Raw genomic sequence first — 15879 nt, forward strand, 5'->3', positions numbered from 1 at the left:
CACAGCACCCTCAGGGAGAGAGCCGCAGATGGTTTGGTGTCCGCTGACATGGAAGCCCTTGGGAAGATGGTGCCCCAGTGGCTGGCTGGGTGGGTGGGTAGGTCAGGCCTGGAAGGATGCTTTGACCACCCGGCCCTTCAGTGGCTGTGGTGGCCGGAAGTTGTTCACCATGTGGATCCTCTCATCATCTTCTGAGGTGAAAAGCAAGCTTGAAATTTCTCCATCTTAAGGTAAAAAGATGGTCAGGGCAGGGATGGGTGCTCTTTTCCTCTATAATCCCAGATACTGCCTAGGGAGCTCTACCCTTCTGCTTCTCCTGCTTGGCTTCACTCTCCCTACCCTTAGTTATCTGTTTCCTAATGGGCCCTTGAACATGGAATCTGAAGGTTAATTCCAATCTTGTCTAACTGAGACATTTGGACATTAGCAACTTTATGACTGCAACACACTAAGAGTAATCCCAGCGTCAGGCCTCTTCCCATCTTCCAGGCTTAGGTCCCCAGGACTAGCAACCAAACGTACAGCAATGAAAGATCTTTTGGTTTAGCAGTCAATGATGGGAATCAAATGGGAAGGGGCTAGTTGGGGGGTTACCCTGCCATGGTAGAAATCTGAATGCTCCTATTCCTGGAACTCTGGGAGGACTCACCTGCTTCTCAGAGATTCTGATGGGCTCCCGGAGCACAATCCAAGTAACACTCTCACTGAGCGGTGGTGTGGTCAGGGAGCCGGGATAGGTCCAGTAGTGCAGGCTGGTGGGCAGGAGGCACTTGGGGTTGAAATAGTTGAACTGGGCCTTGGTATCCTGGGCAGGATGGGAACCCAGGAATTAGCATAGAGCTCCTACCAAGATCAGCCCAGCAGCTTCCTTGCTTATTGCCATCAGGTCAATAGGATTTGGGCCTCTTCTTGACATGATGATGCAAATTGTGGGCAAACATCTGTGACCCCAGGTGCCACCTCCCAGGCAGAGCCAGGCCCTCTCGTTTGCTTACATGTAAAAGCTGTGGCTTTAGGGACTCTCTGGTCATCATGTTCATACTCTTGCCTTTGGATGCCCTCGCTGGGGCTATGTAGCAGACCACCATCCATACGATCAGTACTTTATACATACCCTACCAAGTAGTATGCTAGGCACCCATAGTGATGAAGAAGACCCTGATCCTGGGTCTCAGCCAGAGGTGCTGTCAGAAGGCAAAAGTCAATGGGCCACTCTATGCGCCAGTCTCATCCATCCTCTCTCCCCAGCTGGCCACTCTAGAAAGGAACAGCAACCTCTGGTCTCACCTTAAACCGAACCATATAGAGTGCATCTGTCAGGCGGTTCATGCTGGGGTGCTCATCTCCTGTCTGTTAGGGAGAAAACAGTATGAGCCTCCAATCCCTTCATTCTAAAATAAGGGCATATGAGCCTTCCATATTCTTCCCTGCCCCAGGGATCCACCACCTACCTCTAGGAAGACACCAACCACAGCCAGGCCATCAGGGGCTGCAGCCGCCTCCCCAAAAGTGCTGTACTTCTTGGCATTCCAGTGAACCAGATGTAGCTGGAGAGGCAAAAACAAGCCAAGTCAGGCCAGGACTGAGCACTTCCAGAAGCAATAGGCACATGAAATCAGTCTCCCCTTGCTCCCTCTGGAAGAGATGGGGCTGCAAGCCCCCTAATCCCAGGATCCCAGGAAGCCCCTAGAGAACAACAGGTAGCATCCATCCCATTTCGGGGCCCTTCCTAAAACTCTGGGATGTGTTCAGGGATGTGGAGATCATGCAGACGAGGAGGGGGTCTCTCCCAAAGGCCCTGGGTACACTTCCACATGTTCTCCAGAGCCCTTGCCCCAGGCATCCTTGAGCCCCACACTGTCCCATACACCCCTCTTTCCCAGGCAGCAGAGGGATGCAGCAAAGATCGCACCTCACTGGGGAAGGACTTGCCGTCCACCGTGTGCTCTGAGCCCACGTCGTGCTTCTTGCCCCAGTGGAAGTGGAGCTGCTTGAGACGATAGGGCCCTTCCAGGGGGCCCCCAGTCACCACTGTGGGTAGAAGTGAGATGTGGCAGTCCACATGGCACAGTACTCGACTTGGTAGGTGGCAGTCCCAGGCAGTCCAGGTAGGGACTACATGTGCATGCGAGATGTTGGGGATTGAACCTAGGGTCTCAAATATGCTAGGCAAGCAATTTACCACTGAACTATTATCTCTGACCCTTTTTGGACTTTTGGTATTTTGAGGTAGGGTCTTGCTAATTTTCTAGGCTCAGTTTGAACTTATCCTCCTGCACCAGCTTCCAGAGTGGTGAAGATTATAGGCCTATACTACCAAGTCTGGTTAAGGGCTATACTTTTCATGTGGAAACCACCAGTGTATATAGTCTGATCCCCCTCCCCTCCACCAGTCTGGATCAAGGCAGAAGGTGTGATAGCCTTCTAGATAGCTGTTCTGATAAAGGAGGGCTTTGCATTGGTCCCTCCTTCCAATTCCTGCCAGGTTTCCTGAAGACTGGTCTACCTCTTAGTCTAATAATAGGCCTCCCATGTCTGGGGTCCAGACCCAAGGCTGAGTTGGAACAATTATTTTGTCTGTTATCTTAGTAGCTCAAAAGAGACAGAACTTATTTTTGAACCAATTTATCTTACTTTATTATTTATTTATTTATTGCTTTTTTTTGAGACAAGGTCTCACTATGTATCTCTGGCTGGCCTGTAACTCACTATGGAGATTAGGCTGGTCTTGAACTCACAGAGATCTGCTTGCCTCTTCTTCTGAGTACTGAGTAAAGGAGTATGGCTCCTTGCCTGGCTTATTTTATAAAGGAGGAAATGGGTCAAGGTTATAAAACGAGGTGCTGAGCTACAGTGCAAACCTATTTCTTCTGTGTTTCAAACTGTTAATCACCAGATAGGCCACATTGCTTCCCAACAACCTGGACCCTTGCCTTGCCTTGGAATAGGAGAGTCCCTACCCTCCCAGATAATCTCAGGGCCTCCCAGGGCCACCCCCTGTATAAAGGGCATCTTTAGAGGCTCCAGCCATGCTGGTTTTGTGACTCTCTCACCTTGATAGCAGATGATCTAGGGCTACACATAAGGCCTCTTGAGACTGATAGAATTTCCAGATGAAAGGGATCTGTTGGTGGAGAGGCCCTAACTAGGCTTGAATGTGAGCTCCTAGATCAAGTGACAGCTCTAAGCTCAGAGTTCTACCAGGCCCCTTCATGACGGATGATCAGGACAAAACCAGAGGCCTGTCTCTGCTGCCCTGCCTTATGTCAGAAACGGGATCTAGGGGTCATAATACTGGTTGACAAAAAGAGTCAGGGCTTGGTGGCTCATCACAGAATCCTAGGCTGTTCTATGGGAGACTTCTGGGTCCATCTGTAGTGTTCCTCTCCTAGAACCCTACAGGATGGTATCAGAGGGGCATCTCCCTTCCTGCTTTATCTGGTTGCAGATGTTCACTGTTCACTGTGACTGTTCAGTGGTGCTCTGTGGTTATCAGCCCACTTGACCTCCAAAGTAACCTACAATGGATGGTGCCAGAGTCCCATCTGTCTTCCTCTTTCCACTGAGTCCCTGGCTCCTCAGGCCTGGCAGGGAAGTGGAGCCCCAGCTGGGCCTCTCATGTGAACCCTCAGACCAAACACAAATACTCAGTAAAGACTGTTGCCTAAGGCCTCTACCTAGGAATCTATCTTTGAAGCCTGGACTCTGATCCTAAGGCAAAGAGGCATGTTTGAGTGGAAGCTTTGAAGGCTGTTTGAAGGGACAGCCATGAAAACTGCTCCTCCATAAACTATCATCCAGGGTTGTCTAGGGTCCCATGTTGCCTTTCCAAGGATCTGGATAAAAGATTTTTCTTAGGTTTCAAAACAAGGTAATATACTGTCTCTCTTTTCTAAGGCTCTGCTAGGCTTAGTTCTGCAGGAAAAACTGTAGCTAGCTAAGTCTCTTCCTTTTTTTTCTTTTAAAACTACCCTCCCAAAGATCTTAGAGCTAAGCAACTAATACATATACTATAAACAGCAGGGCTTTCTTTTCTCTTGATTTTCTGTTTGGCAGATAAGTTTTCTTGAGTGCTTTCATTGAGTATGGGGTGGGGAGAAGTAAAATAAACAACTTTTTTTTTTTAACATAAAAAACCCTAACAGGTTCTCTTCTCACCACTCTCCCTTACAGACCTTGTGATGAGAACAAAATTCCTTCACTACAGAATATTCCTAAGGCCTGCCAGGGAATTTATCTTGGAAACCTGTACTTTGGTCCTAAGGCAGAGGCCTGGGAAGGCACTGCCACAATTTCCTGCAGGCCTCACTCTTGTCCATGGTGGTAAGGCCCTTAAAGGTCATGGATGAGTCGGAGAGGCCTATGAAGCTGGAGCAGGTGTGCTCTGGCCTACAAACTACTTCATACACTGTCATCTAGACGCCATATCCTGTGTCTGGGGCTGCTGGTGAAGGGGTCAGTATGAAGGGGTGTCTTGCCTTCTGTTCCTGGGGGTCTCCTAGACTGTCTTCCTTCTGCAGCAAGAACAAAAGCTTGCTGGGCATTTGATAACCCATATGATGGGAGGGTGGTTGTTTTAGAGTGGGTCACTAGCCCAGGCTGGCCTTGAACTTCTATTCTCCTGCCTCCAGTTCCAGAGTTCTGGGATTACAAGTATGTACTGCTGAATCTGGGTTTTATGAGAGGCAGGGGCTCAAACCCAGGGCCTTGTGCATTCTAAGCAAGCACTGTACCAACTGAGCTGTATCCCCAGCCCTCGAAGTGTTGAGCTAAGGCCTTGTGCATGCTGGGTAAGTGTTTTAGCACTGAGCCTCAGCTATGGCACTGGATTCTTGGGAAGACTAAATAATGAGAGGCTGCCTGAATTCATTTTCTTCCTTCCTTCTTTCTTTTTTTCTTCTTTTCTTGTGTTTGTTTGTTTGAGATGGGGTTCCTCTGTGTAGCCCTCATTGTCCTGAAACTTGCTCTGTTGTGGACCAAGTTGGCCTCAGACTCAGAGATCTGCCTTCCTCTGTCTCCCAAGGGCTGGGATTAAAGGTATCCACCACCACCGCCCTGTCTGGGACTGCCTGAGTTCTAGCATGTAGCCTGGCACACAGAACACCTCAGTCCCCTCCTTTTCCTTTGGGGGGCCTGGATTGATCACAGGGAAGAGGGCTTGGCCCTAGGCCTCAAGTAGGTCAATGAGAAGCTAGGAGTAAAAGTAAACACAATTTGAAGCTCTGAGAGGAAGGGGAGGAAAGGAGTTAGCATTTCTTGAGCATCTGTTTTATGCGGGACTACAAACATCACATCAGTTTCTTTTTCACTGCCCCTCTATGACCCTAGAGAATATTATCACTCCACTTTATACAATGAAAGACTAAAACTGAGCTCTGGGATTCACCACAGCTGGTGAGAGGTAGAGTTTCCCTTCCCTATCACAGCAAGCTGCCCCTCATAAGATTGTCCCACCCATGGTGAGGGCATGAAGGGGATTAGTGCCAGGTTTTGGCGGAGGCCACTTACCAGTTCTGTCATCACTGTCATTGAAGTCCACTTGGACAGAATGGCCATTGTTGGTGATGCTGAGGGACATGCAGGCTTCATAGAAAAGCTCCAGTGGCTGCAGACTGGGTGAATATACAGCCTGGCTGGATATGATATTGATGGGTGATTGGCGATCTCCCTGGGCAATGGGATACAACTTGTGCCAGTTTGAAGGGCCTATAGGTAGGGAAGGATCAAGGGCTCAGGCCAGTCAAGCTGTGGGATGAGGGAAGTTCTGGAAGGGAAGGGGACAAAGCCTGAGTTCTAATCCCACCTCTGTCCACTTCTTGATTCATTTTCTGTTATCTTGTCTGGGAAATAGCCTCCAAACCTCTCCCATTCCTTTCACTAGCACTGATAGGAGCTTCGGGAAGCATTGTAGGGCAAGGGACATAACACAGCCATAGGTTCAGAGGTGGTTCCAGATAGTAAATCCACCTGTACCCCAGCTTGTCTCCTCATAAGCACAACTTTATGAGGTAGAAACCAGCATGATGCGCATGCTGTAGATGAGAAACTAAGGGTGAGTCATGCATGTTCACACATGTTCACATGCATGGGTAAAACACATGGTATGTGTATGGACTGCATCTTCCTGTCTTCCCCAAACATGTGCTGACAGGTCCATGCATATATATATATATATGAATATGCAGTGACCTGAGCTCACCTCAAGAAGGTCCAATCTCTCCCTGCCCACTGGCCCTGCTGATTGCATCCGACATACACACGTATGCACCCTCATACATAAACACCTCCTATTGGAATCCCAATGAAGGGATCGCATACCCATGCATGAATACACCCAAGAGTGTGCGTGCACACACACACACACGTACACACACACACACACACACACACCTGCATGCACACCCACAGGCACCCACCACCTGCCTCCCAGAGGCTGCATCTGCAGTGGGGAGGCTCAGCATCTCCCTAGGGAACATCCTGAGATACAGCCTATTTTTAGAGCTACTGCCGGCTGGCGCTTCTCCCCCTTTTTGGCTTCTTAAGTTTTCCCGAGAAAACAGCAGCAGGTGCCTGCCGACAGAGCTGTGTCCCCAATGGATGACTCAGAATGGTGGCCCAGCCCTACTGGGTTATTTTTGAAGCCCTGTGAGCACTGCCGCATTTAGGCACCTCTGTCCTCTGTCCTTCCCTCCTCTAAGCTAGACTGCCCAGGTCTGACTGGGTGAGGGTTAGGTACAAACTGTTCAGGATGCTCGAGGTACAGAGCTAGAGGACAGGGCTAACAGGAATGTTAGGGATAGGGTACTGGGACTACGGGGGCGGGTGAGGGGGAGGAAGGGCACTTAAAAGCAGATCCAGTGCATGCAGGGGGTAAGATGGTCTTTTATCAACCTGGCTTTTCTCTGCCTCTCTCTCCATCTCTGCCTGTCTCTGTCACCCTCTTTTACCCTGAATGTTTCTGTCCAGTCCAATATGTCCAAATCTGAGGTTACCCTACCAAGACATGATCCTTTGTTTTGGGGGGGTTCCAGAGAGGACAACACCGCAACATCTCTGGTCAGTTTCCTAATCCTGATAATAGTCCAGGGCGTTTGCTCTCTGTCACAAAATGACTATTCCTGGAAAAAGTGGGGCCAGAGGAACAGTACCCGGTCCAGCACTTGCATCCCCCTCCACTTGCCCGGCCTGGGTTCCCCTCCTGACAGCCACAATCCTGAGTGATTGACCTTTTCTAGGAAATGGGGAAGCCTTTGCTTGCCCCACACCCTATCTCATCTAGGTAAGAAACACACCCAAAGGGAGCTGACCTGTCCCACACTCAAGTTGCCTGACTCACTGGCTTCGTCCATGTTCCCTCTGCATGAAGAGGAAACTGAGGCAGAATGGAGAAGCGGTTCTCCTGGCCAAACCCAGTACCCATAGCCCCACTCACTTAGGACGCGCTGAAACACTCTACCGGGTGTAGACACCCAGACATTCGCGTGTGTCCCCAAGTGCCCTCCCTCTTTCCTCGCGTACCAGCCTGCACCGCAACTCGGACACTCCAGCGGAAACTCTCGTGGGGACACCGAACCCGCTTCTCGGGAGGTCCCTGCATACCCGCTGTGCGCACTCCCCGCAATGACACCCGCGCGTGGCGCTGCGACGCGGCCACCCCCCTCCTCCGCCCCCGTAGTCCTGAGCCACCTGCAAGCGCTGTGCACGCTGGTGGAGAGAGAGTGTGGGGCCGGGTGGGAGCCAGCGCTGCAGTCCCGCGCTGCGCGGAGGCGGCGGCAGGGCGCGCTCAGCAGCCCAGTGGTTCCCTGGAGGGCCCGGGGCACAGCGCGGACTTTGCGCCCGGATCAGAGAATGCAAAGCAGGGGTCGGGTTCTGGGGACTGCACGAGAGAGAAAGGTCCGGGTGGGTTCTGGAGCGTGGGTCTTGAGGGTTCCGAAAACCTGGTCGGAAGCGTGGGTCGCAGCGAGCCCAGCTGGGTGAGAACCAGGGGTCTGCGCCTACCGTCGTCTTGGCCGTAGCCCCAACAGTGGTGGCCGGTCATGCCGCTGCTGTCCCCGCGGCGGTGTACCTGACGGATCTGCTCTGTCCGCTCGCTCCGTCTGCGGCTCCGGCCCTGCTTGCTGCGGTGGAGCAGCCTCTTAAAGTGGTGGCAGGCGGGAGGAGCGGTTCCCCAGGGGCCCGCCCCCCACCCCCCAACAGTGCAGGAGAGGCTGGTCCTGCCCTGCCCCCACGGGCCTGCAGGCCGGTGAAGTCCCAAGTCGAGGTAGGAGGTCAATAAGAGATAAGCCTATTCCTCATCTCTTATCGGCTGAGTCCCCATCACCCTCTTTCCTTTCTGCCAGCACGTGTATGAACTCTGGGAAACGAGATTACCATCCACGTTGTGGACTACTGGACTTCCCATTGCATGCCCCCCCCCCTGGCTTGTTGTCCCTGAGCAGCCAGTGCCATCATTGAGGACCTGTGTTTTGGGCCCCCCAAGTCCCCTGAGGTGGAAAAGAAGGTTTCAGTGACCAGCAAGTGTCTAGAACTGAAGGCTAGCCTGTCTTCCAGAAACTATGGTGGGGGCTGGGTCAAGCTTTTAGGTCCTTCCTGTGATATACCCACCTCCACAAGCCACGGTGTTTACCCTGCAGCTCTGTAACAGGGTAGGGGGCTGAGGTAGGGAAAGGTGGGATGACTCGCCCAAGGTCATCTAGCTAAAGCACCAGGGATCTATTCCCTGTTTGTCTCATTTCAGATGCTATGAGGACTTGGGAATCCTGTGGCTACGAAGGTCTGGGCATCTTGGAGTAGATGTGAGGGATAGGCATAGGATTGGCCATCTCCAAACCCTTGGCCCAAGTGCAATTAGAGCCCTGGAGTAGAAGTAGGAAGGAGTGGCATCAGCCATTGGGCTGGGAGGATGCTAGCTCGGCCCAGTGAAGACATTATAGTGGAATCAAGTGTGAGGTCCTGCTTCCCAGCCTCCCTCTTACTCTCTGTAGCCTCCCTCCTACTGGGACTTTCTGCTTATCACTCTAAATCCTGCTGTTTGTGCCTCCTCTCTTTGCCTCTCCATAGCCATCAATGCACCCGCTGGGACATTTAGGCCTCCCCTTTGTTGTCAAGGAACCTGCATACCTGCCTTGGCCCAACATTTCCCCATCCACCAGCCCTGGTCCTTACTGTATCCTCTTCCTGGGATGTCTTCTATCTTCCACCCACTAGCTCCAGTAGGTCCAAACTGATTCATCTTTTCATGTGGCCTTGTGCCAAAGATAGGGCTTGTTTCTGGCTAGGCCTCAGCAGGCAGTTTGTGAAAGATAAATAGATGGGTGAATGGAAGGATGGACAAATAGTCATACCCAGGACCTTATGCCCAAGAATAGCTGACGAACCACTGGTAGAATCTCTCTGCTGGTCAGATGTTGATCAGGGGTTGTTATTCTAATTTCTGCTTTTGATTAACCTTGGGAAGTATATCATCTGTCATCTTATCTACCTGGCTCCCCTACATGTCTGACACTGTCTCAGTTTCCTCTTCCAATTCCCCAGATAAAGATATTTCATTAATGGCTAGCTAGATAGCTGGACTGACTTCAGAGATTTGCTAGTCCTGTAAAGTTGCCTTGCTTTGACCCAAGAGCAAGAAGGGGCTCTCAATACAGATCTGACTTCAGGGTAGGAGTCAAAAACTCATGTTCTAGATAAAGGGGGTGGTTTCCAAGACCAGCAACCATAGAGCCCATCAGTGTTTGTTTATTTGAGACAGGGTTTCTCTGTGTAGACTTGGCGGTCCTAGAACTGGCTCAGTAGACCAGGCTAGACTTGAACTCAGAGATCTGCCTGTCTCTGCCTCCATAGTGCTGGGATTAAAAGCATGTGCCACCACACCTGGACAATTTCAGCATTATTGAAGCTCTAGATCTTCAAGCTAGAAATATCACCTACAGATTGCCAAGATGATGGCTTCCAGGGGAGGCATAGAGTCCTGTCTCTTAAAGTGAACCAGATACCCTTTCCTGAAAGACTTACAATGCCCTTCAGCATTTTTGGATGGAACAGACTCCATTGATCCCTCCACTTCACAGCAGCAATTGGGGCCTTATATATATATTTTTTATATTACTTAAAGAATAAAATTGGGTGGCTAGATGGTTCAGTGGTTAAGAAAACTCATTGTGCTTGCAGAGGACAACAAGTTCACAGCATCCACAACTGTCTCTAACTCACATTCCAGGTGATCCAACACCCTCTTCTGATCCTTACCAGGCATGCAAGTATATACACACACACATACTTGGAGGCAAACTACATATAATATGAAATGAAATTAAATAAAACAGTCTTTAAAAATAATAAAATGGGGGTGTGCTAGAGAAATAAGTCAGTGTTTAAGAGTACTTGTGGTTTTTGCAAAGAACCCAGGTTTGATTCCTTGCACTCACACAGTAGCTCACAACTCCAATTCCAAGAGGATCTAATGCCCTTTTCTCCATTCCTCAGGTACCAGGCATGCAAGTGGTACACAGACATACATGCAGGCAAAACTCCTATACATAGAAAATAAAATAAATATTACAAATGAATAAAACTGGAATTTTTCACGTCAATATGCATTTAGTGTCGCCTAGACAAGTAACCCAGGGGAGATTTTTGCTCCATTTTACAGATGAGGATAGCAAGATTCAGAGAGGTTGAGTGATGGCCAAAAGTATACAGTGAATGACAGAGCAAAAATGAAAATCTAGGCTGTTAGGTTCCTCCGCTCAAGTCCTTTAAAATCACAGCAAGGGGGAGGAAGTGGATTCCACATTTGTTTCTCATTTGTATAGACATATGCAAGGAGTTAAAGAAAACAAGGGGGAATGTTGGGTAGATGTGAGAGAGACTGGAGATGGGAAGAGTAGGGAGGGTAAAAATGCAGGTGGAAAGTGAACTTTACTAACTAGCCCTTTGCACTTACAAGGATTAGAGTACACACCATGTATTACACCAGATGAAGGAGCCAAATTCTGTCCCTCCTGCATATCATCGTTTTCAGTAATTTCCCCCTAGTTCTGTGAATTTAGACAAGTAAGAAAATTCAATGACATCTGTCCTTTCAAGTGAAGGCATAGTGGCCCTAGAAGCCTACTCAGGTCAACTTGGGGGACACTGTGTTCCCATTCAGACACCTCCAGTTTCAGTATTATGCTCTCTTTAAGGCCACATTAATTTATCTGTTTGACAGTTTACTCTTTGGTCTCAGAGACATCAGTAGCTTCTGGTTTTCACTATTTATGGTGCAGGGGGATAAAGGATGTGGGAATATGAGAAAAGGCTGAATTAAGAGAGTGTGGGAATCTTACAAAGCCATGCCTAACACAATCTTGGCCAGTTCTCACTTCCCTTCTCCAAAGTACAGTGTTTGTGCTCTAGAAGAGAGTGACAGGATTGCCCTGGCCTTGTCCATATTATAGGGTTCTCTGTGGATATACACTGAAACAACAGACACCCAATGCTACACCAAGAGACAGAATAATGTCTCCATTTCACTCCTTCCTATATACTTAGGGCTTGTGGGCCAGGCTTGAGTCTTTATTTTTAGTACTAAAAAGAATTTCTTTGGTCCATTGGTCCATAGCAATACACACACACACACACACACACACACACACACACACACACCACATATGGTCCCACTTCAAGTGTGTGTGTGTGTGTGTGTGTGTGTGTGTGTGTGTGCATACATATATACATATATACATATGGTGTAAAGTAATGGGTCTTGGAATGTAGATACAGGTAGATCACAAAAATGCTGTTCATGCTCCCAGGATCACCATCTTTAAGATAGCTTAACCTTTTTGAGTCTGAATTTACATTTTACTTATCAATTAATCTATAAGGTTGGAATAGAGAGCCTAGTAGACCACAAGATGGTCAGAGGAGATAGTAACTGTGACTACTGGCACCCCAGATGCAATTCTCTGTTCCTAGGATTTATACCCTTTCCCCCTTTTGCGTAGTGCATTGGAGAATTTAAAACCCCAAATGTTTCTTTTAAAATTATAAAGACACATTTCTACTTCAGAAACTTTGTTAGAATCAGGAAAATACATGTAAGAAAATAAGAAAATTTAAATTACTGTGCTATCACTCCCCAAGCATCACCACTGCTAATATTTTAGTGACTCTCATGCCAGACTTTTCTACTATGCATAAGCAATCAAGATTATGTATATAGCCTTGTCACCAGCCTTTTCATTTACTGCCCTAGGTAAGCACATCCATCCCTGCTTGATTAGCCTTGAAGAAGTTCACACTGACTCTTCATACATTGCTCTGGTAGACCTTCCAGTTTTCAATACTGTAAATAACATTGCACTGAACATCCTTATTCATCCAACTTTGTGTGTGTGTGTGTGTGTGTGTGTGTGTGTGTGTGCTTGTGTGTGTTGAGTTCCTTAGGATAAATGTCCAGAAATGAAATTAACAGAGTAAATGATAGACACATTGCCAAGTGTCATTTTAATGATTTGTTGTTTTGTGTGTGCTTTTTGGTAGGTGCCATGGCATGTATGTGGAGGTCAGAGGACAACTTTTGGGAGTCAGTTTTCTCCTTCTACTGTTGGTTCTGGGGATCCAGCTCAGTCTACAAGGCTTGAAGAGCACTTGTATCTGCTGAACCATCCTGCTAACCAAAGCAAATATTTTATGTTTATTTTTTTGGTTCTCTCTCTCTCTCTCTCTCTCTCTCTCTCTCTCTCTCTGTGTGTGTGTGTGTGTGTGTGTGTGTGTGTGTATGCGTGCGTGCGCGTGCGTGCACATGTTTCCAGATGTGTGTGTAAGTCAGAAGACAGCTTTATGGACTCAGTTCTTTTTTTCCACCATGTGGATCCTGGTTATCAAATTTAAGCTGTCAAGTTCAGCATTAAGTGTCCTTACTTGCTAAGTCATCTTGCAAATCATCTGATTTGTAATGACACAGTCTCACTGTGTAGCCCTGGCTGGCCTGGCACTTTCTATATAGGTCAGACTAGCCTTGAACTCACAAAGTTCTGCTTACCCCTGCCTCCCAAGTGCTTGCATTAAAGGCATGCAATATCACATCCAGCTCCCAAATAATATAAAATACAGAATAAATACAGTGGGATCTGGGAAGATGGCTAAGTGGTTAAGAGCATTGGCTGCTCTTCCAGAGGATCCAGGTTCCATTTCTAGCACCCACACAAGGGCTCATAAGCTTCTGTAACTGAAGTTGGCTTCCAGCAGTTTCTGCACTCATGTGTTACAGATAAACTCAGGTTCAGACACATAAATAAAAGCATGTATGTATGTATGTATGTATGTATGTATGTATGTATGTATGTATTTTTCTTTATCCCATCATTCAGGAAGCATTTATCAGACACTTTGCAAATGTTAAGTGGGGGGTCAGTTATGAGGGATATGACTGTGAACATTATAGACCCACAGTTGCTTCAGGCTGCTTATAAGGTTAGGGAGAGAGGCAATAATCAGACAATGAGCATCTGTTGGAGAAGATCAGACAGAGAGGTCTAGTGGTCAAGCACCACAAGAGATGTTACTGTTTTCATACTTGGCTGGTCTCTCACAGATCATAGACTGTCTTCAATTTCTCCTAAATCTCTAGACCATCAATTTCTCCTAAATCTCTAGACCATCAGGGTAGAGATCAACAAGGATGGGTGAAATAACAGACTTGAATTGGTAAGGCTAGAAATGTCATAGTATTTGTTTCTAATTCTTTTTGTTTGTTTTGTTCTTCAAGACAGGGTTTCTCTGTATCGCTTTGGAGCCTGTCCTGGAACTTGCTCTGTGGACCAGGCTGGCCTCGAACTCATAGAGATCTGCCTGTCTCTGCCTCCTGAGTACTGGGATTAAAGGCGTGTGCCACCAACGCCTGGCCTTCACTCTTTCTCCCTTCCTTCCTTCCTTTCTTTCTTTCTTTCTTCCTTCCTTTCTCTTTCTTTCTTTCTTTCTTTCTTTCTTTCTTTCTTTCTTTCTTTCTTTGTTTTTTGTTTTTTTCCATGCAAATATTTTAACTCCTTCTTGTGGCCTACAGGGTACAGCTTGCTTCTGGAAAGGCCCTGCTTCAATCTTTTAATTTCAGTGACTAAAGTGACAGACTACTTTCTGAGTTCTTTCTTTTCCTTTGCACCATTTTTTTTTTAAGTTAGCAAATCTCAAGGGCTGGAGAGAAGGCCCAGCAGCTAGGAGCACATGTTGCTCTGCAGAGGACCCAAGTTCAGTTTCCAGCACCCACACTGGATGGCTCACAACCACCTGTAACGCATGCACTTACAATGTGAATACACACACACATATGCACATTTAGAAATATTTTTTTTCTTAAAGGAAAGAGGCAGAAAGATGGCTCAGGAGGAAAAGGTTCCCATCAAACTGGAGGACTTGGGTTTTCCCTGGAACCTGCATGGAAGAAGAGAAGTGACCTCTGCAAGTTGTCTTCGGTCTTCCACAGGTGCATCATGACATTCTTGCACACACCCCCATAAATAAGTAAATATGAAAAATTGTAAGAAATGCATGCTCTGAGGTATCTTTTTACAGACATCAACAACTCAATCCTTCTCAAAGTACAACCCTTCATCCCTGCCCCCAGTTCATTTTCAATCACATTTGTTGATTTTTCCTTTCCTGGTGCCATTGTGAATGAGAGGCTATGGAGTGAACTTTCACCTGTCTCTTTTGACCTTCTCGCATTCCCTGAGTGTATTTTATTATCTCTCATGTTTCACCTGTTTAACTGGACAAGGAAATGTGACAACAGATGCACGTCATGAGCTGGGAAAGCCTCATGCCCTTCTCTCCCATCAGTTGGGTTCCATAGGGGCTGGGAGGGAAGTCATGGCAGGGTGTGCTCTTAACTCAGTCCTGACACTGTGCCCAGGGGAAGTGGATTTATCAGCACTGCAACATTACTGTCAAACTGAGCCACCTCTTGTGTCCCTGCAACCCCTTGCGACTGGAGAGACCATGTGTGTGAAGATATAGTCTCATTATGGGCCGAGATAATAATCTCAGGATGTGAGGGGAGGGATCTAGCAATCATTAATCTGGAGACCCCTGTAGAGATTGGGATACAGAGGAAGGGGAATTCTTATTTCCTTTTCTACTTGTCATCAAGCCTCTTGCTTCCTCTGGTCTTCAACTTGCTCATAAACTCCTTCCTTAGCATTGGCCACCACAGGACAGTCATCCTGTGCCACATGGCAATTGCAGTTTTAAATTTCTCCTTGTTTATGACCTTCATGGCCAGCCCCAGCTGCCTCTTAAACTTCCCAATTCTCTTCTCATTTGTTACCCGAGGGACTCTTCCCCCTTTGTTTCTTCTTGTTGTTCTTGTTCTTCTTCTCCTTCATCATCCTCTCTCTCTCTCTCTCTCTCTCTCTCTCTCTCTCTCTCTCTCTCTCTCTCTCTCTCTTCCAAGACTGGGTTTCTCTGTGTATAGCTCTGGCTGTCCTGGGATTCTTTGTAGAACAGGCTGGCGTCGAACTCAAAGAGGGGTTTAAATGAGTCCACCAACCCAAGATAATGATTTATTTATTAGGGAAGCACTTGCCTCTGCCTCTGCCTCCCAGAGTGCTGGAATTAAAGGCATGTGCCACCACCACCTGGCTATGAGGGAACTCTTAAGAGATGATACTGCTCCTTCCTGTTCAAAACATCATTCCATCCCTCCACCACAGGAAACATTCTTGGAGGGAAGTAGTGGGGTGGGGCTCCTATATCTACCCACTAGGGTAAGAGAGCCACCTTGGTACTATGCTGGTGTACTGTCCCCCTCGGGAGGCCCTCAGGAGCTGTTAATTCACTCAGAAGAGAACTGAGGTTTATCAGTGTTTGCCTCACTGATAGAAGCCGCTAGCTTTG

At 47.8% G+C, this 15879-nt stretch overlaps 1 protein-coding gene across 1 annotated transcript; it reads right to left on the reverse strand.

Annotated features, from left to right (window-relative positions):
* Positions 1–550: 550 nt before the first annotated feature.
* LOC127234727 (carbonic anhydrase 7) lies at positions 551–4415 on the reverse strand. The gene is made up of 5 exons (XM_051201821.1): positions 4310–4415; positions 1913–2031; positions 1452–1547; positions 1288–1350; positions 551–805 (listed from the first exon to the last, which is right to left on the reverse strand). Exons 1-5 carry the CDS (start codon positions 4413–4415, stop codon positions 551–553), a joined length of 639 nt encoding a protein of 212 aa, XP_051057778.1.
* Positions 4416–15879: the final 11464 nt, after the last annotated feature.

This window comes from Phodopus roborovskii, unplaced genomic scaffold (assembly GCF_943737965.1).
Source record: "Phodopus roborovskii unplaced genomic scaffold, PHOROB, whole genome shotgun sequence".
Lineage (NCBI taxonomy): Eukaryota > Metazoa > Chordata > Mammalia > Rodentia > Cricetidae > Phodopus > Phodopus roborovskii.